Source organism: Mus caroli, unplaced genomic scaffold (assembly GCF_978045245.1).
Source record: "Mus caroli unplaced genomic scaffold, Mus_caroli_1 scaffold_3, whole genome shotgun sequence".
In the NCBI taxonomy this organism is placed as follows: Eukaryota; Metazoa; Chordata; class Mammalia; order Rodentia; family Muridae; genus Mus; species Mus caroli.
Genome location: NW_028227258.1, coordinates 51,653,922 through 51,678,163, shown reverse-complemented (window position 1 = coordinate 51,678,163; position 24,242 = coordinate 51,653,922). Strand labels below are relative to the sequence as shown.

The 24,242-nt window shown below is 44.1% G+C and overlaps 1 protein-coding gene across 4 annotated transcripts in view; it reads left to right on the top strand.

Moving 5' to 3' along the window:
• Sort1 (sortilin 1) overlaps window positions 1-24,242 on the top strand; it is an 80,161-nt gene that overhangs the window by 18,010 nt on the left and 37,909 nt on the right. For all 4 annotated transcript variants that reach the window (XM_029475195.2, XM_029475194.2, XM_021157737.3 and 1 more), the window contains exons 2-3: window positions 8,512-8,571; window positions 10,162-10,235. In XM_029475195.2, coding sequence (XP_029331055.2) covers window positions 8,512-8,571; window positions 10,162-10,235 — 134 coding nt within the window. The remainder of the gene's footprint in view (window positions 1-8,511; window positions 8,572-10,161; window positions 10,236-24,242) is intronic.

Sequence of the window (24,242 nt, the reverse complement as noted above, 5' to 3'; positions counted from 1 at the left end):
ACCGGTCAGGAGGCAGAGAGAGAGAAGAGTTGGTGCTCAGCTTGCTCTCCCCTGGCATTCAGCCCCAGCCTCAAGCGCAGGAAACAGTGCCCCCACATTGGGTTGCTCTTCCCAGCTATACTAGCCAAATCTAGAGATGTCTCAAAGATAAGACCTAGAGATTTGTTGCCTTGCTGATTCCAAATCCCTTGGAAGGTTTTCAGAATACTTGCATTTATGTTCCTGTGGGTTCCACCTGTGCAATTGCCTTCTGCCATCTGCTCCCACTTCTGTCTATAAGGTCTTGTGTCTTTGTATACAGATCTCCATTTGTACCACATTGTGATATCTACCATTAAGAATTCATGGCATGGAGCAGAGGTGTAGCTCTGTGCAAAATACTTGCATAGACAAGGCCCTTTGTCCAATACCCAACACTGAGTTACAACAACAAAAGTAACTTGGAAATAGACAAATATGTGAATAACCTTTTTTGGTTTTTCGAGACAGGGTTTCTCTGTAGTCCTGGCTGTCCTGGAACTCACTCTGTAGACCAGGCTGGCCTTGAACTCAGAAATCCACTTGCCTCTGCCTCCCAAGTGCTGGGATTAAAGGTGTGTGCCACCACTGCCAGGCCCTTTTTTTTTTTAAATCTTTTTTTTTATTAGATATTTTCTTTATTTACATTTCAAATGTTATCTCATTTCCTGGTTTCTCCTCTAAAAACTACCTCCCTCCTCCCCCTGCTCCCCAACCCACCCACTCCTGCTTACAGGCCCTGGGATTCCCCTACACTGGGGCATAGAGCCTTCATAGGACCAAGGACCTCTCCTCCCACTGATGACCGACTAGGCCATTGTGAATAATCTTAATATAAAAATGACCATAAGAGCCATGAGAGCCGTGCCTGGAAAGAGATCACGTCGAGCGTTGGTAGCTGTGGACTAGAATAGCCTTTTTTTTTTCTTCTAAAGATTGCACTTAGTTTCTTTCAGATCTTTCCACTGCTTTAGTCCCTTTTGTTGTAACTTCAAAAGGAAACATCCAAGCCGGACAAACTGGTACATGATGTAATCCCATTACTCAGGAGGCCAAGGCAAGAGATGCATGAGTTCCAGGCTAGCTTGGACCATATCAAGAACTTGTGTTAAGTATATTTATATTAGATTGTAAGAGTGTTTTGACTGGAGCTACAGGTCTGGGTCACCGTGCTGGAACCTCGATAGCTTTTCTGATGCTGCCTTCTTTGGAAGAAAAAATATACTGCCACTCTTTGTTCCTTCGTGTGCTGACATTTTGAAGACTTTTCTCCTCAGTTGCGTCAGACAGTGTGGGTATGGTGAGATTTGATGTAGTTCACATTACGTAGCCTGTCTGCCGAGGGTTTGGATATGGTGAGCTGTGATGTAGTCCCTGTCACGTAGCCTGTCTGCCGAGGGTTTGTGAGATTTTCTAATCTCTGATTTTATAGCTTTACTCAAAATGAAAGAATTTGTTTGGTTTCTGAGACAGGGCCTTGCTATGTAACCTTGGCTGGCCTGGAACTCAGAGAAATCTGCCTGTCTCTGCCTCTTGTATACTGGGATTAAATTTGGAGCTCGCTTGCCCTTTTTATCTCCCTCCCTTCCTCCCTTTCTTTCTTTTCCTGATCCCCCTACTCCAAACCTTCTCTACATACCAAGTGTGTCTGTGTGTCTATCAGTGTGTCTGTTAGAAGGCTCCATGTTGCTGGCAGCTCTCAGTGCTGCTCTCTCCATGTCCAGTGCGCTCTCTTCTCTCTGTTCTCACTTCTGTTGGATCATACTGGTATCTCCTCAAGGGCCCTAAGCTTGTGTGAGGTGTCTAACCTGTTTGATTATGTCCGGGATTATGTTTTAGTGTAGTCCTGGTAATTCTCATTTCTACTCATCTGGCTTGAGCATTTTTCTTTTCTCTTCTTTTCTCTCTTCCTTTGCACCCCTTTTCTTTTGTTAGACATTGTCTTCCTGTGTAGTACAAGGTGACTTCAATCTTGAGACGCTCCTGCCTCCATCTCTCAGGTGCTGGAATCACAGGCTTGTGCCATCACAGCCTCGGATGTGTGTGTTTAAATACATCTTTTCTGCCTATACTTAACATAGTCAACCTGTTCTCTAATTCTTGAGCATCTGGAGTAGAGCTATAACTGTTTTGATGTCATGTATACTAATTATACTTCTGGGTAATTTTGATTTTTTTTTTCATTATTGGTTATGTTTTCTTCCTCTTTAGATGCCTGGTAATTTTTTTTTTATTGAATCTTGGATATTGTAATTTTTTAAAGATTTATTTCCTTTTTAAAAATTTATTTATTTATTATATGTAAGTACACTGTAGCTGTCTTCAGACACTCCAGAAGAGAGCATCAGATTTCGTTACAGATGGTTGTGAGCCACCATGTGGTTGCTGGGATTTAAAGTCAGGACCTTTGGAAGAGCAGTCAGCTCTCTTAACCACTGAGCCATCTCACCAGCCCCTAAGATTTATTTCTCTAATTTTTAATTCTGTTTGTTTGTCTGTGTGAGTGTGTGTGTGTGTGTGTGTGTGTGTATAGAGAGAGAGAGAGAGGAGAGAGAGAGAGAGAGAGAATATGAATGAATTAATGTAGGTTTCCCACAGAGGCCAGAGGCATCAAATCCCCCCTGAGTTAGAGTTATAGGTGGTTGTAAATCATCTGACATTGGGGCTGGGACTCACACTCAGGTCCTCTGGAAGAGTAGTGTGAGCTCTTACCTGCTGAACCATCCCTCCAGCCCAGAATATTGTGACTTATATTATCTTGATGGGACTTAGGCATTTTTGTATTATAAATAGTCTTTTCTAATTAAAAATATATTTATTTATTCATGTGTGTGACTACATGTGCATATGCAGAAATCAGAGGACAGCTTGTGGGGAGTGTCTTCTCCCCTTTCAGAGTGAGGGTTCCAGGGATTGAATTTCAGTCCTCATGACTGGGGGTGTCTGTATCTACTGAGATATCTGTTGTCCCCGTAAATATTCTAAACTGTGCTCTGTGACACAGTTTTTCTACATACTATAGTAAATTTTCTACGTGCTTAATCCCCTTGCCATGTGAAGTTATTCTCTGTGTCTGTGGAGAAGACGACTTGGTGGTTCTGGGTGGGGTCCAGACCTTACAGCTGACTCCCTGCTCTTGGGTATTTTCCTCACAGGTATGTGTACTGGTCAGTCTTCAACAAAGACTTAGCTGGCTGGCTGGCTGGGAAGCCCCTGTCAGTTTTCTGTTGCTATAACTCAGTGCCACAGCCTGGATAACTCATAAAGGATAGATGTATATTCAGTGCACAGTTGTGGATCCTAGGTAGCACAAAGGCATCTGGTGATTGCTTCCCGCTGAGTCGCAGCATGCTGACATCACGGTGGAACAAGATGACGTCACCGTCACCGGCTTACAAGCTCTTCCTATTCTTAGGGAGCCATTAATGCCATCACAGGCCTCTTCCATTGCTATCTTCTACAGGAGCTCTCAGGGATGGAGGCAAAGCCCCACAGCAACTCTGGAGGCTTCTTCTGTGCCCCTCCCCCTCTCTAGTCCTCTAACCCCTCAGTTTCTCCACATTAACATGGCTTCTGTTTTCCAGCCACTACCAGTTCTGGAAACTCTGGTTCAGCGTACATCCCCTTGCTAACACCCAGGGAGCAAGCTGTGGCCTTCGTAGGCTCCTCTGTTCGCCGCCTTTTGTGGATCCTTGTCCTGCACCTCCTGATGTGTGGCAGCTGGAAAACTTATTTCTCATAGTCTGAGTTTCTTTAGGGGTTTCTCATCCTATTGGCCAGCAGCAGAAAGCCCCTCTAAGAGCAAAGATATCATGTCCCTTCCTCACTGTTACTGTCAGGAAATTAAATAGATCTGGCCTTAGTTTTCACTTCTTCCACCTTTTAGGGCTTCTCAAATGGTTCTTAAAGAAAATGGATTGGCTAGCCATGATGGTGCCCACCTCTAATCCCAGCACTAGCAAGAGGCAGGTGGGTCTCTTCGAGTTCAAGGCCAGTGGTTCACAAATTGAGTTTCAGGCCAGCCAGATGCACACAGTGATACCCTGTCTTAAAAAAAAAAAGAAAATGGAGTCCATATTTGTTGAGTGTTTCCCACACAACTGTGTTTGTCAGTTGTTAAAATGTAGATGGCTCTATCTCTGCACCAGATGAGCTTCAGACCCAGTGACAAGGCACTGAGGGGGATAAGATGGAGATGGATTGGGAGAGACTCCTGATGTCAACCTCTCTGGACTCTGTACATGCCTATGCATGAAGGTATACAAACACACATACATATTCATATAATACACATTCATATAAATACAGACATACATATTCACATAGCATGCATACATACTCATATAGTGCACATATATATTCAGACAACACACATTCATGTAACACATGCATATTCATATAATACACATTCATATACCACACCCACACACACACTGGATCACTGGTTAGATTAGAATCTCTGGCCTTTTGCTTGCAGCAGTGCGTTGTTCCCTAGCTAGAGCCAAGCTGTTCAGCCTTTCCTTGACATCGTGTTTCTTCCCCGTGAAGGAGTGGGCCTGAATCTGTACTCTTGGTGCCTACCCTAGTTTGTTTTTTGTTGCAAACTAAAATAACCAAAAAAAAGCAAAAGGAGGAAGGAAGGGTTCCTTTCACCTCACAGTCCACAGCCTGCGATCAATCGATCGAGAGAAACTAATGCAGGAATTCGGGCCAAGAGCTTCAAGGCAGGAAGCAGACCACATTCAGCTCCCTTTCTTGTATAGCCTGGGGACCACCTGTCACCTCAAGTGATGCTCAGGGGTGGCATCACCCACAGTAAGCTAAGCCCTCCTCCATCAATGAGAAATCACAAAGATGTCCCACAGACCCACCGACCGGTCACTCTGATCCATGCATCTCTTCCACTGAGGGTCCCCCTTCCCATGTGCTTCCAGTTCATGTTAAGTTTACAAGATCGAGCCACCAGAGCTTTTTAATCTCCTGGATTTGCCTCCTTTCCATGTGAACTCCCTCTCCTTCCCCCCGCTTGAGCTCCTGTTATGTTGTCTGATCTGATTTCATTTTCTCTTTTAACTTCAGAAGGTAATAGGTATTTTAGAGTGTGAAATACGACCGGTGAGTCACATCTTATGTAGGTAGGTGAGTGTTCAGATGAGCTTGTACATTTTCAAAAGCAGATGTTAAATGGTTAATGGGAAGGGTGGAGCAGGAGGTCAAGGGTAACAGAAAACCACCATTATAGCTAATAAGTCTGGCCTATATTTTCAAGGGAGCTCTTAAAATAAGCTAGGTCAGTTCCCATTTTAGATGTTTAGATGAAGCTGAGGTTGCTGGTGGCATCCAGTAACCCTTGCTCCCAGGCTAAGCAGCAAGATATGGGGCGATGTGTGTTCATGGACTGAGTCACGTGTGCAGAGAATTGTATGAAAAATGCAAAGTGCAGGTCCTGATTGGCTCAAACTAACAATGCTACTGTCTGATGAAGACAAACGGGGACTCCAGTGTGGTGGTTAGTGGGACTTTTTATTTTTTCTAGTCAGTTGCTGCAACCAGACCCTCTCTAGGAAATAAACAAAACAAAAACCTCATGTTTATGTGATGACCAATACATGTAGTAGCCCTGGCTAGCCCTGTTCCTCTTCAGGGGACTCATGGCTTTAACTTCAGGTACTATCTTGTCTCCCAAGAGAACATGCGGTCATGCTCTGTGTGAGATATCTAAGGCACACTGGTGTGCCATTCTGTAAGCTGCTGGTTCCAGGAGTCTCTAACAGCTCCACTTTCCCTCTGATGCTCAGCAAGTCCGTGTATGAATAGCCCTTCTGTCCCTCGGCAGCTTCCAGCTCAGCCTCTGCTTCTGAGAGTTAACCAGCGTTTACTGAGCAAGCCCTGTGTGCCGCACTAGTACTATTTATGGAGAGCGTTCAGAGGGTCTTTTGACCTCAAAGGCACTTTCCATCCAGAAGGGAAATAGCACAGACAGACTCAGAAGCCCCAGTCAGGAGGACCACAGAGAAAATTAGGAGATAAGTGAAGCAATTTGTGTTCAGAGTTCTTTCCCTTCCAGCTTCTCTCTTGGGATTGGTGGCTTGAGTGACCAAGTAGCTGGCACCAGACCATTTATAGGCAGACTCTATTTTGAGATGGGAGCTGTGGTTTGGGAAGAATATGTTATAATCATTTTCAACACATGCTTATTGAGTGTGCACGGAGAACATCAGGGAATACAAAGCTCCTGTCACATCCAGGAAGGCTGGACGTGTTCAGGGTTCATGGAGGAGCTGGATCTGTCTTCCCAAGAAAAAGCACAACCGGGGCTGGTGAGATGGCTCAGTGGGTAAGAGCACCCGACTGCTCTTCCGAAGGTCCAGAGTTCAAATCCCAGCAACCACATGGTGGCTCACAACCATCTGTAATAAGATCTGACTCCCTCTTCTGGTGTGTCTGAAGACAGCTACAGTGTACTTGCATATAATAAATAAATAAATAAATCTAAAAAAAAAAAAAAAAAAAGAAAAAGCACAACCAACATTTGCAGACGAGCGTACTGAGCTACTCTGGAGGACGCTCATTATATATATATATATAATGTAATTTCTGTACGCTGAGAAGTCTTTTCAAGTAACAGTAGTGCCTCTGTTGAATTATTTTATTAGTTTGCTAAGTGGTGAAGGCTAGAAGGTTAAACATTAACCTGGATTATTTTTGTGTGGTGAATTATGAGTGACTTTTATTTCCTTTAGTGTACTTCCTCATATTGTTTACATTTTCTTTTTTTTTTTTTTTAAAGATTTATTTATTTTTATTATATCTAAGTACACTGTAGCTGTCTTCAGACACACCAGAAGAGGGTGTCAGATCTCATTACAGATGGTTGTGAGCCACCATGTGGTTGCTGGGATTTGAACTTCAGACCTTAGGAAGAGCAGTCAGGTGCTCTTACCCACTGAGCCATCTCACCAGCCCCCTTGTTTACATTTTCTGTGGTGAACATATATTATTTTACAAATATAAAATATAAATATGGGCAGGGTGCATGCCTTTACTCCCACCACTGGGAGGCAGAGACAGGTAGATCTCTACGAGTTTAAGGCCAGCCTGGTCCAGGACAGCCAGGGCTACACAGAGAAACCCTGTCTCGAAAAACCAAAAAAAAAAGAAAAGAAAAGGAGAGAGAGAGAGAGAGAGAGAGAGAGAAAGAGAGAAAGAGAGAAAGAAAGAAATAGAAGGTAGAAATATCTGGGTGGAAAACAGCCTGCAGAGATGACTGTCAATTTTGTATGTGTTCTGGGTTGTAAATGTAATATACCATCTTTCTCAGTTTTGTTTCCCAGTTCCCAGTGGAGCTCCGATAGGTTTATTATTAATCTCTGTGACTGTTGACTAGACAGACAACACAAAGCCATTCACTCTTTGCCTCTGCCTCCTGCCATCTTAGCAGTTCTGCCTGGAAGCAGGAGGAACCCGACCTCTAACTGTTCATCCATACTGTGAAGACTGCTTAGCGAAACTTCAATTATGCCGATTGGATTATAATTATGTCTGTCAGTGTGGGCTCTGATCTCTTGTTTTAAAGCACCCTAAGAATACTTTGCTGTGTCTTTATATTTAGTTCTGTTTGAGAAAGCAATTAGACTTCCCCATCTCCCATCTGGTGCAGTGAAGATAACTCATCTGCTTGGCTTACTTTGTATGAGAGAATTGAAATTTCTAAGTCATCTGTGATTTGGATGAAGTAGCTAAATCCCATCTCTCCCAAATTTGATTGTGGGACTCTGTGTCCCCTTCTCATTAGGAGCTTAATTACACAGAAGAGTAATAAAGGATTGGCCAACGTCAGAGCTCATCCCTGGGGAGGACTGGCACTCTGTTTTCTAGCAGTCACTGATTGCCCGTAGCTCTCCCTCTAGAGACGGAGCCCTGTGAGTCTTCTTCCATCCATGTCGGGATTTCAGCCAGTGTTGTCATTGTGGATGGAGGCCTTGTTTAGGTGGACATGTTAAGATTCCGTGGTGCAACTCCTTGTCACATAGAGAGGATGCTGTCTCGTAGCAAATAGCATGGTTCTCTGGCTCTATCAGTCCTCCTGTTCCCTCTGTGTGATGTTCCGTGAGCCTAAGGTTTGGGTCTGGGTTGTAGATGTGTCAGCTGGGGCTGCGCACTGTTTGGTTGGTTATCGAGCAACAAAATGGTCTCAGCAGCTCCTTCTCCCTCTCCCTCTCCCTCTCTCTGTGGTGTGTGTGTGTATGTGTGTGTGTGTGTTGAGCGTGCGCACACATATTCACATTTAAAGGAGTTGAGGGTGTGAAGTTGAGAGGGGATGAGAGGAACAGGAGGCGTCAGAGAGGGGAGAGTATGAAATGGAAATGATGTAATACAGTACTCAGGAATGGCATTCTCAGAATCATATATGTCAAAAGGTGATAAAGGTCCAAGGATGGAAAAAGAGCAGGTGACATGTCTAAATGAATTTCATTTCCTTTTCTCTAATAGCATGTCTTTGATGACCTCAGTGGCTCAGTGTCCTTGTCCTGGGTTGGAGACAGCACTGGGGTAAGTAATATTCTAAACTCTTTTATTCTAGCAAGACGATGGGCTTTGGAACAGGCTGATACTCTACATGTCACTATTTCTGAAAGGGTCTTCAACCTTAGTCACAGAAAGTTTGTGTTTTCAGGTCAGACTTTGAGGAAATTGTAGTTGTTTTGGCTTTGCTTTAGAACTGGGAACCAGTTGAAAGCAGTCTTCAGACCACTGTTATCCTGCCTCAGGGTGCGGGGGGGGGGGGGGGCGGGTAGATGATGGCTAGGTAGCCCATTAATGCCTACATTAGTGTGAGGTACATGGTAACAATTCCAGAAGCCTATGGAAGCACAGCTCTGGCTCCTGACAGCAAGTTTTCCAGGCTGAGGAGATGCTCCGGTGAGTTCGGACCCGCACGTGGGTTGGAAAGATGGCTCTGCAGTAAGAAACACACTTGTGATCTTGCAGAAGACCTGCTCCCACATCAGCAGGCTTTCAGTCGCCTGTGACTCCAGCTCCAGGAGATCCAATGTCTCTGTCCTCTGAGTTATCTGTGTCCAAATACCCCCACACAGGCACACATACACACGTAATTTAAAGTAAAATTAAAAACAAGCAGCTGGGTGTGTAGCACAAGCTTGGAATTCTGCTGCGGGTGAAGCAGAGGCAAGCAGGTCATGCTGTCCAGTCAGGCACTGTCAGGTTCCTGAGAAGCCCTATCTCAACGAGTATGTGATGAGCAATGGAAGAAGACACCACGCTGACTTGTTGCTGCTACACATGCACATCTGCACACACACGTGAACATGGACAGACATATGAAGTCTATCCGTTCATACGTACATACGTAAGCAAAACAAAGCGGTTTCTTATAATTACCCTTTAAACTTCCCGGTGGAGTTTTCTTAAGTGTGTATTAGTTTTTCTCAATTTTGACATATGCCCTAATTCCTATAATCTATTCACTTAGACAAGATCTTGGTAACTCTAAGTTTTCTTTTGTTTTTTTCCCCAGAGACACAGTCTTAAGTAGCCTGGCTAGCTTTAAATATACAGCATGGCTAAATTGGCCTTGAACTCCTCCTGGTCCTCCTACCTCTGCCCCCTACTGCTGGGATCACAGGTGTGGACCACCATGCCTAGCTAGGATTACGTGGATTTTTGATACTCTAGATGCCTGTACTAATTTATCTAGATTTTTTTCTCATGTATATTTTTGCATAGAAAATAATTGTTCACAAAAATGAATTACACAGAGAACTAGCAACCTGAAGGAGAAGATGCCCAAACATATGTGGAATGCTAACCTCTGGGGGGCAGAAAAAGGAGATTTTTTTTTCTTATATAGATACAAATTAGATGGCTCCTTCATTATATGCACTTGAGCATCTCCGACTCACTGCTTCAGGTGTAAGCGATGGGATGAGACAGGAACTTTCAGATCTTCACAGACCCATGTTCCTTGGCCCTTCCTAGACTTCAGCTATGTTGCATTACAGGTTTCTAGAAAGTGGAGCTGTCACCATCAGTCTTTGAGACGAAGCTTATCGTCATTGTCTATCAGCTTATGGTTGCCCTGTCTCTCATCTCTTATCAACAGAATGCTTTTGTCCCCTGCAGGTTATTCTCGTCCTGACCACTTTTCAAGTGCCTCTGGTAATTGTGAGCTTTGGACAGTCCAAGTTGTATCGAAGGTGAGACAGATAACACATCCCAGGGACATTTGACTAGGCCACGCAGGAACGACAAAGGTTCTGCCTTAACTGTCACAATAGTTCAACAGTTAATTTTGATCTTAGAATTCCAGCAGACTAAGGTGCTCAGCCCACTTTTGGATAACAATGTAGCAACCTTAAGAAAAAATGAGAAGGGACTTAGCTGGAAGGAGAGGAGGTTGATAACACCAGGTAAAGGCCGGTGCGACAGGCGTGTGTACCCATGTGAATCTCATGGATTCTTACTGACAGAAAGAAAGGCAGTGTGGTTTTTCTGCATCTATATGCTATGAATAGCTTTAAAAAAAAATTCCAAACAAACTTTTATTTAATGTTTTGGAGTCTAAATGGGTTATTTTTATGATGGTGCATGGTCATTTCTGCCTAGGAAGGGCCTTTTAGATCACCCTATTTCAGTCTACCTCGTTACTACAGTTCACACTAGGTGATGAGGGTGGGAACATGTGTGTCTTCTGCAACTTGAAGAGTAGAGTCTGTTCCTCAGCAGGATGCAGAGCTGCTAGCACTCTAAAGTAAGTCATTACCATCTTTATCCTGTATTTCTGTCCCATCTCTTCCCAAGGGACCTAAATGAATCACAAAATCCCAGCAGCCTATTCTAGAAACACCACAGGAGCCAGAGGCCTCTGAGAGCCCTGCTGGGCCATAACTGTTCTTCACTTGATTGTTCTACAGCTGCTCTTGGCCCAGGTGCAGGGAACTGATGCTGAGGCTCTGAAATGCTTCAACCCCACTTCCCTCCTCCAGCAGGTGTGATCTTTGACTTCTCTGCCCAGGGGCCTAGAGCCAGAGCACTCTATTCAGCACAGCAATGCTGGCTTAAAATAAGCAAATACTCCTGTAGGCCAAGGAGTCAGTCACATGTTGGAATTGCCAAAGCCCCGTGAAGGCTGGGCACTGCACTACTGGAGATTCTCTAGCTGCTGGCCAAGTTATTAATACAGAGCAGGCAGGCAGATGTTAGTTGAGTGAACAAATGGCTGGCTGGCTGGATGCCTTGACTTCTGTGAGTTTTTATACCAAGAATGTGGTTTTCCTGGCTTCTTATGGATTGTCAGTATATTATAGAGTCTGGGTATTAAAAAGGCCCATAGACGGTGCCATTGTTTATGTAATTAGAACAGCAGCTAAATAATCAAAGCTAGTCTCCTGTTTGGAGAGGAAAAGATATATTTAAAACTTTGTAGATTGAATTTAGTACCTGTTTCTAGCACTTAAGAATCCTTGCTCTAAGCCGGGCAGTGGTGGCGCACGCCTTTAATCCCAGCACTTGGGAGACAGAGGCAGGCAGATTTCTGAGTTCAAGGCCAGCCTGGTCTACAGAGAGAGTTCCAGTACAGCCAGGGCTACACAGAGAAACCCTGACTCAAAGAACCAAAAAAAAAAAAAGAAAGAAAAAACAAAAAAACCAGAATCCTTGCTCTAATGAAGTCCTGCCCAGTGTCACCGTCTTTGCCAGCAGAAGTGTCATCATCACCTTACAAAGCATTTGGAAATCCTTCTTAGTTTGTTTACAGTTCTCCCTGATTTCCCCCTCCAGTGCTCTATCTACCATGCAGCTGTATAGTCTTGGGAAGCAACATAGAAAAGCAAAGGGCTGCCAAGGTTTAGTTGGCAGGCAGGCCAGGGGTTGACTCTCTGCACTGTCATTTGCAGAGTAACCTTGAACAAGTGTTGAGTTTGGTCTCTTGCTATGTATTGCAATGCTAAATACTGGCCCCCCCCCCCCCCGAGCTCTGGCTGCCCCTAGGGGTGAGGAGATCCTCACAAAAACCAAGTGATGCTGTGTAACCTGTAAAACTATAAAGATGCTCACAGCCTAGAGCTGGGCAGAAGAGAGGTAGGCGGGGCTTTGGTTCCCAGCATGGGGTCGAGGAGAGGACCACAGAAGGAAGAGAGAGAGAGAGAGAGAGAGAGAGAGAGAGAGAGAGAGAGAGAGAGAGAGTGGGGAGAGGAGAAGAGGCAAGGGGGTAGGTGAATCTTCATATATTTTAGTTAGGGTTTTACTGCTGTGAACAGACACCATGACCAAGGCAAGTCTTCTAAGGACAACATTTACTTGGTGCTGGCTTACAGGTTCAGAGGTTCAGTCCATTATCACCAAGGTGGGACCATGGCAGCATCCAGGAAGGCATGGTGCAGAAAGAGCTGAGAGTTCTACATCTTCATCTGAAGGCTGCCAAGAGAAGACTGACTTTCGGGCAGCTAGGATGAAGGCCTTAAAGCCCACACCCACAGTGTGACACATTTCCAACAAGGCCACACCTCCAAATAGTGTCACTCTCTGGGCCAAGCATATTCAAACCATCATATCATATCTTGGGGTTATTGGCAGGGAAGTAGTCATAATAACATAGAGGGTTGATATCTACCCAGCTCTAGTGCTGTCTGAGGCTTATTGTAAATACAAAAGTGTTGTGTCTTTTATCTGGGAACTGAAAGATAGAAGGTGGAATAGAAACCACCAATTAATATTGATATTTACTACAACAAACAAGTCATGCAGCCTCCTAAGTGTTAGCATTTTTTGTCTAGGCTCCGCCCACAGTTACCTGGCAACAGCCAGGTGTGCCTGACTCACTATAAAAGGGGCTGCTCACGCTTCCTCTCTCTCTTGCTCTAGCTCTGTCCTCTCTTCCCTTCTCCCTCTCTCCCCATTCCCCATCACCACCACCACATGCTCATGGCCGGCCTCTACTCCTCTGCTCTCATTCTCTGCCTTTCTCTTTCTCTACTAGTCTCTCAGCTCCCCTCTCCTGTGCTGAATAAACTATTCTATACAGGGGGAAGAGATGCCTCAGCATGGGCCGGCAGAGGCACCCCTTTTTCCCCCACACCTTACCGCACCTACACCAAACATATTCCTTCTCTCTTTATCTTTATAAAACACAATACAAAGACTTTCTATTAGTTTTAAAGGAGGATGATAGCAGTGCTCACCTCAGGGTCACCATGAGGTGAGGACTCTGCAATGCATGGCATGGAGTGACAGAGAGAGCTTGGTCTAGAGTAGGCAGCTACCAGCATTGCTGCCCTAGTTGTCAAAGTGAATGGGAAGTCTTCCATGGTGGATGGTATAAAGCGATGGCCCCCAAATTCCTCCACTTCTGTAATGCAGAAGGGGCTGCACAAGCTCTTGTTCCCTCAGTAGCTGCTAGTGGGTCTTGTACACTAGCTATTCTCATTTTTGTCAGACTGACACAGTTTATTTAATTGTTACTCTTTTGGACAGCTAGTTAAAACGTAGCCAGTTTTTCACTGAAACTAATGGTTCTAGGATGCACCTTGTCTCAGGGATGCTCCTTTCCAGTTCATTCTTCAGTAGCAAATGGAAACCTCTGATTATTGATGACTCTATGTTTTGAAGGCTGTTTATTAAGCTCCCCCCTTTCTGTATTGGCTTGTCTTCCATACATAATGCTTCAAGCCAGTTTTCTCTTATGCCTAATAATTTTTTGTTTGTGTTTGCTTTGTTTACTACAAAGATCTTGCCCCAAGTGGCTGCAGTTGGAGCTAATGAGTTCCTGAGTCTGCCCATGGCGATGAACCCCATCCTTTTCCTTTTCAGTAATGTGCTTAGAGTGATAGGCACTGTTTAAATACTGACCACAGGCCGACTCAAGCCTTTCACCTGATTTTTGAGAGAAAACCCGCTTTGCTAACACACCCTTTACTAGAGAGCTGCCCTGCTTGTTTGCGGCATGGTGTCCTGTTAACAAGGCTCTTTTTCTTCTTGGCTCTGTGATATTGCTGCCATAGTCTTTACCAGACATTCTGAATATTCATTATCTCTCCTCGCTGTGAACTGAGATAGGATTCTGTCTCCCGTCCTGGAGTTTAGGAGGAAACTGTAAATACGCCCTGCTGGCTCTCCAGCTGAGCTGGCTTGCCCTGGCCTGAAATGACTTTGTTGAGCTCACCAGCCAAAGTGCACCTGTTGCTTCAGAAATGGAAAAGGGAGGGGCCGTTTACTCGCAGTGGGTCCTGAGTAGGTTTCAGTTGCCCAATCCCGTAATAAAAGCTGGCAGAGTCTGCTCTAACAACTCTTCTGTTTTTCACAGCTTTGATGACTATAGTTTATTGATTTGCCTTTGTTCAGGAAAGCTTCATTTGGAATGCAAATTACAGGATAGGTAAATGTGTGCCTCCTGCTGGGTAGAGTTAGGCATGAAGGCTCACCAGAATACCAGGAAATTGTCTCTGCTGCCTCCATAGAGAAAGGGTACCAGGAAGGAAATTACTGAAGGACTAGGCACGGCTTGTCATAGGTGATAAGATCAGATTCTCTCTCCAGTCTCTGCCTTTTAAAACATTTGTGTTAATTCTTTGAGAGTTTCATACACTATTTTGATCATATTCATTCTCCTCCCCCAGTTTCTTCCAGATCCATGCCCCATTCCATACCCACCCAACCTTGTGCCCTTACTAAAACAACACAAAACAAGAAAACCCAAAAACAAAGCAACAACAACAAAAAACCCAAAACAACAACAACAAAACCACCTTGCCCTATTAGTTCTGGATATGTGGCATCAACTGGAACTTATTTGACCTACCCTTAAGGAAAAATAACTTCCTCTCTTTCAGCAGCTATCCGTTACCAATAGCTCCTCAGCTAGGTGTGGGGCTTCACCACCACCACCTCTACACTAGGATTTCTGATGGCTTGAGCTTGCACAAGCCTTATGCGTGTTGTCACAACTGCTGCGAGTGCATATGTACAACTGACATTCTCCTCCACGTTCATTGCTGCTCTGATCACAATAGGCAGGAAATGGAAACAGCCTAAATGCCCATCACTGGATGGATGGATGGATGGATGGATGGATGGATAGATGGATAATAAGTGTGGTACATTTACATAATCGGATAATGTTCACCTGATAGGAAAAAATGAAATTATTAAATGTAAAGGTAAGTGACTAGAGCTTAAAATTATTATTCCAAGTGAGGTAACCTAGACCCAGAAAGACAAATGCTGCATGTTAGCTCTGAACCTTCAGCTATGTTTGTTTCTGTTGGAATCCCCAGATGTCAGGACATTAGTAAGGGACCATGGCAATGGGGTTCCAAGGGAGTAAAGGTTGGACACAGATATATGAAAGGGAAAGTGGGAGCAGGAATGATGAAATGGGGTATAGGATGGGAGGCGGAAGAGGGAATACGAGGAGGGATATGAAGCCGGTGTCGTGGTGCACGCCATTAATTCCCAGCACTCAGGAGGCAGAGGCAGGCGGATTTCTGAGTTAGAGGCCAGCCTGGTCTACAAAGTGAGTTCCAGGACAGCCAGGGCTATACAGAGAAACCCTGTCTCAAAAAAACAAAACAAAACAAAACAAAGCAAATAACAAAAAACAACAAAAACAAACAAACAAACAAACAAAAAACAAGAAAAGGAGGGATAATTAACACTAAAAATCTTCTGAAAAAGCCATCTGAAAAACTACCACCATAAAGCACCCTAAGACATCTAGAAGGTTTGGCCTAAAGCTATATAGGCTAAAGTTATATAGGCTAAAGTTATATAGGCTAAAGTTATATAGGCTGCTGCCACTATTCTTGGTTACCTTCCAGAACTTATTTATTTTTTAATTTATTTCATGTATGTGAGTACACTGTTGCTGTCTTCAGACACACCAGAAGAGATCATCAGATGCCCACTATAGATGGTTGTGAGCCACCATGTGGTTGCTGGGAATTGAACTCAGGACCTCTGGAAGAGCAGTCAGTGTTCTTAGCCGCGGAGCCATCTCTCCATCCCACCTTCCAAAACTTTACAGCAAGATCCCAATGCTAAGGGTACCACATACTTGTTATGTGAGAGATCAAGCTGGTATTGACCTGGAAGCTTCATCTCTACGAGGTAGCTTTTATAGTGCTGGAAAGTGCTATGCATTCTATTAGAGGACAAAATTGTCAGTCTTATAGTGTGACCCCTGCATGCTACAATAATGACCACCAGCTTTGAAAGATATGGCCATTCATGCAATAGAGGGAGTAATGTCATAGGATTATCCAAGAAGGTTTTAATTTAATTTGAAGCCCACTCTTAAAGATAGAACCCACACCAATCCTGCACTGTTACTGGGGCCAAGAACTTGTGCCAAGATAGATTATAGGCCCTGGGGAGAAACTGCTACTATTAGTCTGTGTGTCTTAGTTAGGGTTTCCATTGCTGTGAAGAGACACCATGACCAAGCCAACTCTTTTTTTTTTTTTAAGGTTTATTTATTATTATATGTAAGTACACTATAGCTGTCTTCAAACACACCAGAGGAGGGCGTCAGATCTCATTATGGATAGTTGTGAGCCACCATGTGGCTGCTGGGATTTGAACTTAGGACCTTCAGAAGAACAGTCAGTGTTTGTAACCGCTGAGCCATTCCTTTAGCCCCCCCAAGCCAACTCTTTTTTTTTTAACTTTTTAAAAAAGATTTATTTATTTATTATATGTAAGTACAGTGTAGCTATCTTCAGACACCCCAGAAGAGGGCATCAGATCTTAATACGGATGGTTGTGAGCCACCATGTGGTTGCTGGAATTTGAACTCAGGACCTTCGGAAAATCAGTCAGTGCTCTTAACCGCTGAGCCATCTCTCCAGCCCCCCAAGCCAACTCTTATAAGGGACAGCACTTATAAGAGGTAGGCTTACAGGTTCACAGGTTCAGTCCATTATTATTAAGGTGGGAACATGGCAGCACCCAGGCAGACATGGCTCAGGAGGAGCCAAGAGTTTTACATCTTGATCCAAAGGCAGTCAGGAAAAGACTGACATCCTCAGGCAGCTAGGAGGAGGGTCTCAAAGCCCACCTCCACAGTGACACACCTACTCCAACATGGCCACACCTCCTAATAGTGCCACTCCCTGGGCCAAGCATATTCAAACCACCAGTTTGCTAAATGGACATAGAATTTAGCCTATTTCTAATGACTTACTATTAATATTAAATCTATAAAGTAGTGCATCTCTCAGGCTTCATCAAGGATGAATCCTTTTGCAGTAGATGGCAATGAACACAGAGACCTATAACTGGTCAGAGTGTAAAGAATGAGAGACTGTGGCAAGCGGAGCTCTAAATGGGGCGTCTGTGTCATGCCCCCTCTTAGGGTACAGGTATCATGGTGGAAGAGGGGGTGGCTGACAGTGAAACAGCTTTCTGTGCTAGCCTTTAAATGAGAGGCTCAGTTTAGTTTTACCACAGCAGATAGGGAAAGGCAGAAGGATCATGTGTTCAATGCCAACCTGGGCTACATAGTGGAACACTCTCACAAGCAACAAACACGCATATGGGCATATATGTATACATACATATATAGAAAGTTCATCGAACTATATAATGGCATATTGCCTTTAACACAATTTCAATTTTACATACTCAAAACTTATCAAGCAAAGCAAATACAGGTCCAAAATATTCAAATTTTCTTGATTTTATAGTTCTGTAGCTTTATTTCCTATGCGTTATTCTATTTTTGCATGTATATTTTTATGAGTTCCACGAACACATACATTTACCCAATAACTACAAAATATAACAAAATATTAAAAATAAAAACGTAAAGTTGCATCAGACAAGGGGAAAACAGATTAGAATAATGGGAATTAAGTTTAGTATGTGTTGTGTTTATAAAAAGATAAAGAGAGAAGGAATATGTTTTGGTGGATGTGTGGTAAGGCATTGGGGAAGGGGATGTCTCCGTGGGCCCATGCTGACGAATCCCTTCCCTCAGAGGGACCAGCCACAGGACAGTATAGTATAGAATAGAGTTTATTCAGGGCATGGGGAGGGGAGTCAGGAGGGTAGTAGAGACAGAGAAAAGCAGAGAGAGAGAGAGAGAGAGAGAGAGAGAGAGAGAGAGAGAGAGAGAGAGAGAGAGAGAGAGAGAGAAAGAAGAAGAAGAAGAAGGAGGAGGAGGAGGAGAGGAGTATAGGCCTGCCATGAGCACATGGATCGAGAGGGGAGGGGCAAGGGGGAGGGAGGGGGAAGGGGGAAGGGGATAGAGCTGGTGCAAGAAGGCAAGAGCAAGAGAGAGAGCAGAGAAGGGGGCAAGCGGCTCCTTTTATAGTGAGTCAAGCACACCTGGCTATTGCCAGGTAACTATGGGACGGACAAAATGCTAACAGTATGAATTCAAATTCTGCCATTTTTTACCTGGCTTCTGTTTCAGATCCATTATCCTTCTGGCACATTTTAATAAGCTACATTGACTGATATTTTAACTGAAAATCTCAGTGTAATTGGTTTAGATTAGCTGTGATGGTTGTGTTTTGTAAAATTGTCAGAAATGTGAGTCACTGAACATAGTGGCACACAGTTTTGATGCCAGTTCTCTGCAGGCAGAGGTAGGCAGGTCTCTGTGAGTTTGAGCCAAACATGCTCTGCACAGCAGGTTACAGCCAGCCAGGGCTGCATAGTGAGACCCTGTCTTTAAGAAGAAGAAAAAAAGCAAAACCAAACAAAAACAGGTGCTGAGCCAGCTGAGTGCTGAGTTCTTGCTCCTACAGGAAATACATGGTGAGCTTCCTTCAAATCTGTTCATAATATTTCCAACCAATCAATAGATAACCTTGTCTCACTGTGTTTCTGTTTTAAAATATCTTATTAATATGTGTTGTCCCTTTGTTAGAGTTAAACTTATGGCCAAGAGTACCACAACTCTTATTCAAATGAAGTTTACCAAGGCACATGTTGCCTGCTTGAGGCACATCTAAGTTTCTTTGTGTTTAGAAACAACAGTATGTCAGCACAGTATGACACAGGAGAGCAACAGCAGATTGCCAGCAAAAAGTACAACAATGTAACACCATGGCTCTCTGAAAAGGATGCTTGTTCATAGTGTGAAAGTGGGCACTGCAGGCAGAGCGCAGTCTTGTTGGTTTGGGTGGTTTTATGGGGAGGATGGCAGGGGGGCTTACACTAGGCAAGCACTATTATACACTGAGCTCTGTTCTCAGGCCAAACATTAGCTGGTGTAACTTCTGCTGGCTACAAACCACCAGGATGGGTTTCATTTGTTTCTTTGGTTTTTGTTTTGTTTCCTGTAAATGTCTGCAGATAGCCACAAAAGCACCATGAATATTGAATTTGAAATTACAAATAAATTTAGGTGCATAGGCAGTTTGCAAATAATGTGTGAGAACTAAAGACCAACTACATAAACATTTCCAATTAATGAAAACTACAAAACCGTAATTATTTTTGAATTAGTCACCAGCCTTACAGTTTTCCTTTCAGGATCTGTAGAGTAATCACTGAGGAATGAGTCAAAGCATTAAAAGCACTAGAGACCAGATTGAGGCTGAACACGTGTGAGCTGCTTGCTGGGAAAGCCTGGGTTGCTGTGAGTACAGTTGTGTAGGTGATTCTCTTAAGGAGTCAGAAAGAAAACAAGGAGACCTTACGTCTTAGAATGCTTCTATATTTCACGACAGACACTGTTGAAATGTGGATGCAAAGGCCACTATGCTGAGGTCTCAGACAGAACAAGCGTGTTATCAGACAGTGGAGAAAAGGCAAAGCTGTCTTAGGCTGTGGCTGAGCTGTGTTCCTGATGTCCTGTGTTGTTAATATGGAAGATGGAAGTCACTAAGAGGAAGAAACAGGAAATACATTGATGCATTTCTAAGCAAGGTGCTGAACTCGGAGCTCAGCTTCCTGACAGCACACAGTGTGCCTGACAGCACACATTGCAAAGGGAGAGAAATGACCTAAGACAGAATTGTTAAGAGGTGAAGCAGAATTTAAGGACTAAGAACTTAAGCAGAAAACCCTCACTCAGTCCATCCATACTCCAGTGACTGTAACGTGAAGGAAATGGTCTAGAGGCCATCTGATGAAGGGGATTAATATGCACATGCAACACTTAACTAACCACCAGCAGGAAGACTAACAGATGTGAGCTTGAGAAGAAGTGGAAAGGGATGGAGGAGGGCTGACACTTCTTGGATTTGATAGGCTAGGGCTGGAGTTATTCAGCTAATATGTACTGTTCTTCAAGACCAGGAAGAATGAGCCCAGAAACCATTCAGAGATCATCAAGGTGGCTTCTTCAGGTTCAAACTGGGATGGGGGCAGGGGGTGGGGGCAGGGCTCACAGGCTTAGTGGGCCAGATGTCTTTCACCTGAACTGCAGGTGCAGCGCTTCCAAGCCATTACACGTAGAACACACTTGTTAATCTCAAGGCTGGGAAAACATTTGCTGCACAATGCACTGTGCCTGGAGTCTCACCCATATTTGATTTAGATCTGTCATCATTTTAAATTGTCAACCTAACACAGCAGAATTATCTGAAAATCTATTTATCCACTCACACTCACTTATTTTGAGAGAGGGTCTCACTTTGTAGCCCTGGCTGGCCTAGAACTTGTTATGTGTAACAGGCTGGCCTCAGACTTTCAGAGATTTGTCCTAGGTGCAAGAATTAAAGGCATGCACTATCATGCCCAGCAGGAAGAAAGTCTTAAAGAGTCCTCTAGATCAGGATTGCCTGTGGAGGATTTTCTTGATGATTAATTGAGGTGAGATGATCCACCCCACTATGGGTTGCACCATTCCTTAAGCAGGGGCTCCTGACCTTAGGTAGGGACCTTAGGTAGGTTAGTGTTTAGGACATGAGAGCAAGGCCCTAGCTGACAGGATTAGTATCATTTAAAAGACCCCACCCCCACCCCCACCCCCAAGACATCTGCTTAGCCTTCCTGCCCTACAACATTGCAATGATAAGATGGAGGTTTAAAGCTAAGTGTGATGGCATATGCCTACAATATCCACACTTAGGGGCTGGAGAGATGGCTCAGTGGGTAAGAGCACCCGACTGCTCTTCCGAAGGTCCGGAGTTCAAATCCCAGCAACCACATGGTGGCTCACAACCATCCGTAATGAGATCTGGCGCCCTCTTCTGGAGTGTCTGAAGACAGCTACAGTGTACTTACATATAATAAATAAATAAATCTTTAAAAAAAAAAAACTTTTGGTAAGCAGAGATATGGCTGATACTTAGAACTGTTGTTAAGAAGACTTACTTCTAAAGCAGGTGGTCTTACAGGGTTTTCATGGTTAGCAATCATTTGGTTACTATTTATAATTATATTGCTGTATGAAGTTTAGAAAATAGATTTCATTTTCAGGATGTTTTATTGGTTTCCAGTTCATGCTGATGTGTATAATATACCAGCAGTACCTACTTAACCCCCAAAGGTTAGCTCTAGTCTATTTTCTCCTCTTGCTTAGACAGCTGAAGTAGTGGAAGGTTGTCGTGAATGATGTTTGTTCACTGGCGTTTCTAGAGGGCAGGGATAGGCTCATTGTACCAAGTTCTTAAAAAGCAGGCAGTTGTGCCAACAGGTTTGTGCAGGTTCCCTGGGGATGTTAGAAAGGAAGGAAGATTTGTAAACCAGAGAAAATCAAGCTGCTACAGCTCCAGTTGTCTGAGCTGTTGATGGTGTGCACCCTGCAGAGCTGGGCACTGCTTATGCATCTCCTGCTGGCTGCCTAGAAGATAAAGATCCTGTACTCCAAAGCCAGAGATAGGGCAGTAAAGGAAACTGTTGGATGGTATCCACTCTCGGTCTTATTAATCTAGGGAATGTGTGTGTGTGTGTCTCTGTGTGTGTGTGTGTGTGTCTGTGTGTATGTAAGTAAGTTGTCCTAGTCACTGTCAGACAGTGTGGTTTGCGTTATCATCCTTGGAGACTGTGAACAGGCATAGACGCATTCCTTATGCCTCTAGCTCCTACTGCCAAGCAGAGACTTTGCTCAGAGAAATGATGATTCCCTAGTAATAAGATAAAAAAACTCCCCACAAAAAGTTGTCTCTAGTTTGGGGTTAAGAATGAAAAGAACTGGACTGTGATTTCAATTTTGTCTACTTGGCTTTTGATAAGTTTGCCTTCCTTGCATCTCCTGTGAATCACAGCAGCAGCACACGACGGTCTCCTTGACTCTATGCATTTCTTATGTTCCTCAGTTGTGATTATTGTGGTTTTCCCCAAATCTATGGTGCCTTATTAGGTGATAAATGTGAACATTACCACAGATTTCTCCTGGCTCTAAGAAACTGGCTCGCAGTGTCTTCACCAACAGATGATTTAAAGTTTTCTTATATTAGTTATTCTTCCATAATTTCATACAGATATAAAGGATCACATCCCCTCTATCCCTCCTGCTGCTCCTTCTCCTCCCCCTTCTCCTCCTCCTCCTCTTCTTCCTCCTTCCCCTTCCCTCTCCCCTTCTCCTTCTCTTCCTTCCTTTTCCTTCTCTTCCTTCCTTTTTCTTCTCCTCCTTCCTCTTCCTCCTCTTCCTCTTCTTCCCCCTGCTTTTGCCCCTCCTCTCCTCCTCCTCTTTTCTGTTTTTTTTGTAGATTTATTTATTGTTATATATAAGTACACTGTCACTGTCTTCAGAAGAGGACATTAGATCTCATTACAGATAGTTGTGAGCCACCATGTGGTTGCTGGGATTTGAACTCAGGACCTTCAGAAGAGCAGTCAGTGCTCTTAACCACTTGTGATTAAGTGTGATTAAGGCAGAGGGCAGGCAGATTTCTGAGTTTGAGGCCAGCCTGGTCTACAGAGTGAGTTCCAGGACAGCCAGGGCTACACAGAGAAACCCTGTCTCGAAAAAAAACAAACAAACAAAAAAGAAAAAGTGTCTCTGACAAAGGTTGAGAGCAGCCCAGGTCTGCACCAGATCCAGCCCAGGTCTGCACCACTGAGCCATCTCGCCAGCCCTTCTGTTTTATTTTTTGATAAGTCAGACCAGTGATTGCTGCCCCTATGTGCATGGGTGTGAGGCCATCCACTGGTATATTGAGAAATTTACCAACAAACCAACAAAGAAGCTTCTCTCTTCCCCAGCAGCTACCAGTTGCCAGCAGCTCCTCAGTGAAGGGTGGGGCCTGGAGATCAGCTGCCCCATCTGTTTGGCTGGTGCAACATTGTGAGCATGATTGCCACAGCCCCTCCCCACCCTGCAGCTCTGACATCCTTCTCATGTTCCCTGAGCTTGGCAGAGGGTGGGGATAATAAAGATGCCCCATTCAGGGCTGAGCCCTTAGTCTCTCGTCAGCCTTTTAGCCACTTGGCTGTGTCTGCATCAGCTGCTGCCCACTGCTTAGAAAAGTGTCTCTGGCCGGGTGGTGGCGGCGCATGCCTTTAACCCAGCACTTGGGAGGCAGAGGGCAGGTAGATTTCTGAGTTTGAGGCCAGCCTGGTCTACAGAGTGAGTTCCAGGACAGCCAGGGCTATACAGAGAAACCCTGTCTCGAAAAAAAACAAACAAACAAAAAAGAAAAAGTGTCTCTGACAAAGGTTGAGAGCAGCCCAGGTCTGCACCAGATCCAGCCCAGGTCTGCACCAGATCCAGCCCAGGTCTGCACCAGATCCAGCCTCTTTAAATTTAATAAATCTTTTTTGGCATGATGTATCATTTAAAGAGAGTTATGCACAGTATTAGACCTATCAGACAGCTACTGATTCTGTTGTTGTTCTTATTTCTCAAAAAGATTTTGTTGATATTTCTCACAGATCTAATCATGAAGTTAAGTGCCTCCCAGAGGCTTTGTCGAGATGGAATTTTAGGGGAAACTCTGAGAAACCAAGGGTTAAATTTGGCCATTTGCCTTCTCTAATTGTAGCTGTAACATGAGTTAGGATTTACACCCAGGGACGTTAACCTCTCTCAGGAAAGCATCAAGGTCACCATTACCTGACCACCGGCTTTACCATAAGTAATGTAAACTTAGAGGTTCATTAGGAACCCTTTGGCTACAGTTGGCAGCAGCTCAATTCAGACCGGCTTGACTAACAAGGACATTGCTGGTTCACATAACTAAGCACAGAGAAGCAACAGATTTCAGGGTCAGGTCTGTCTTTTGTTGTGTGCTCTGTTTTTCTGGGATTCTAGAATTACCTCTGTTGCCCTTTCATTGTGGAAAAATAGTAAATTTTTTGCATTATATTCA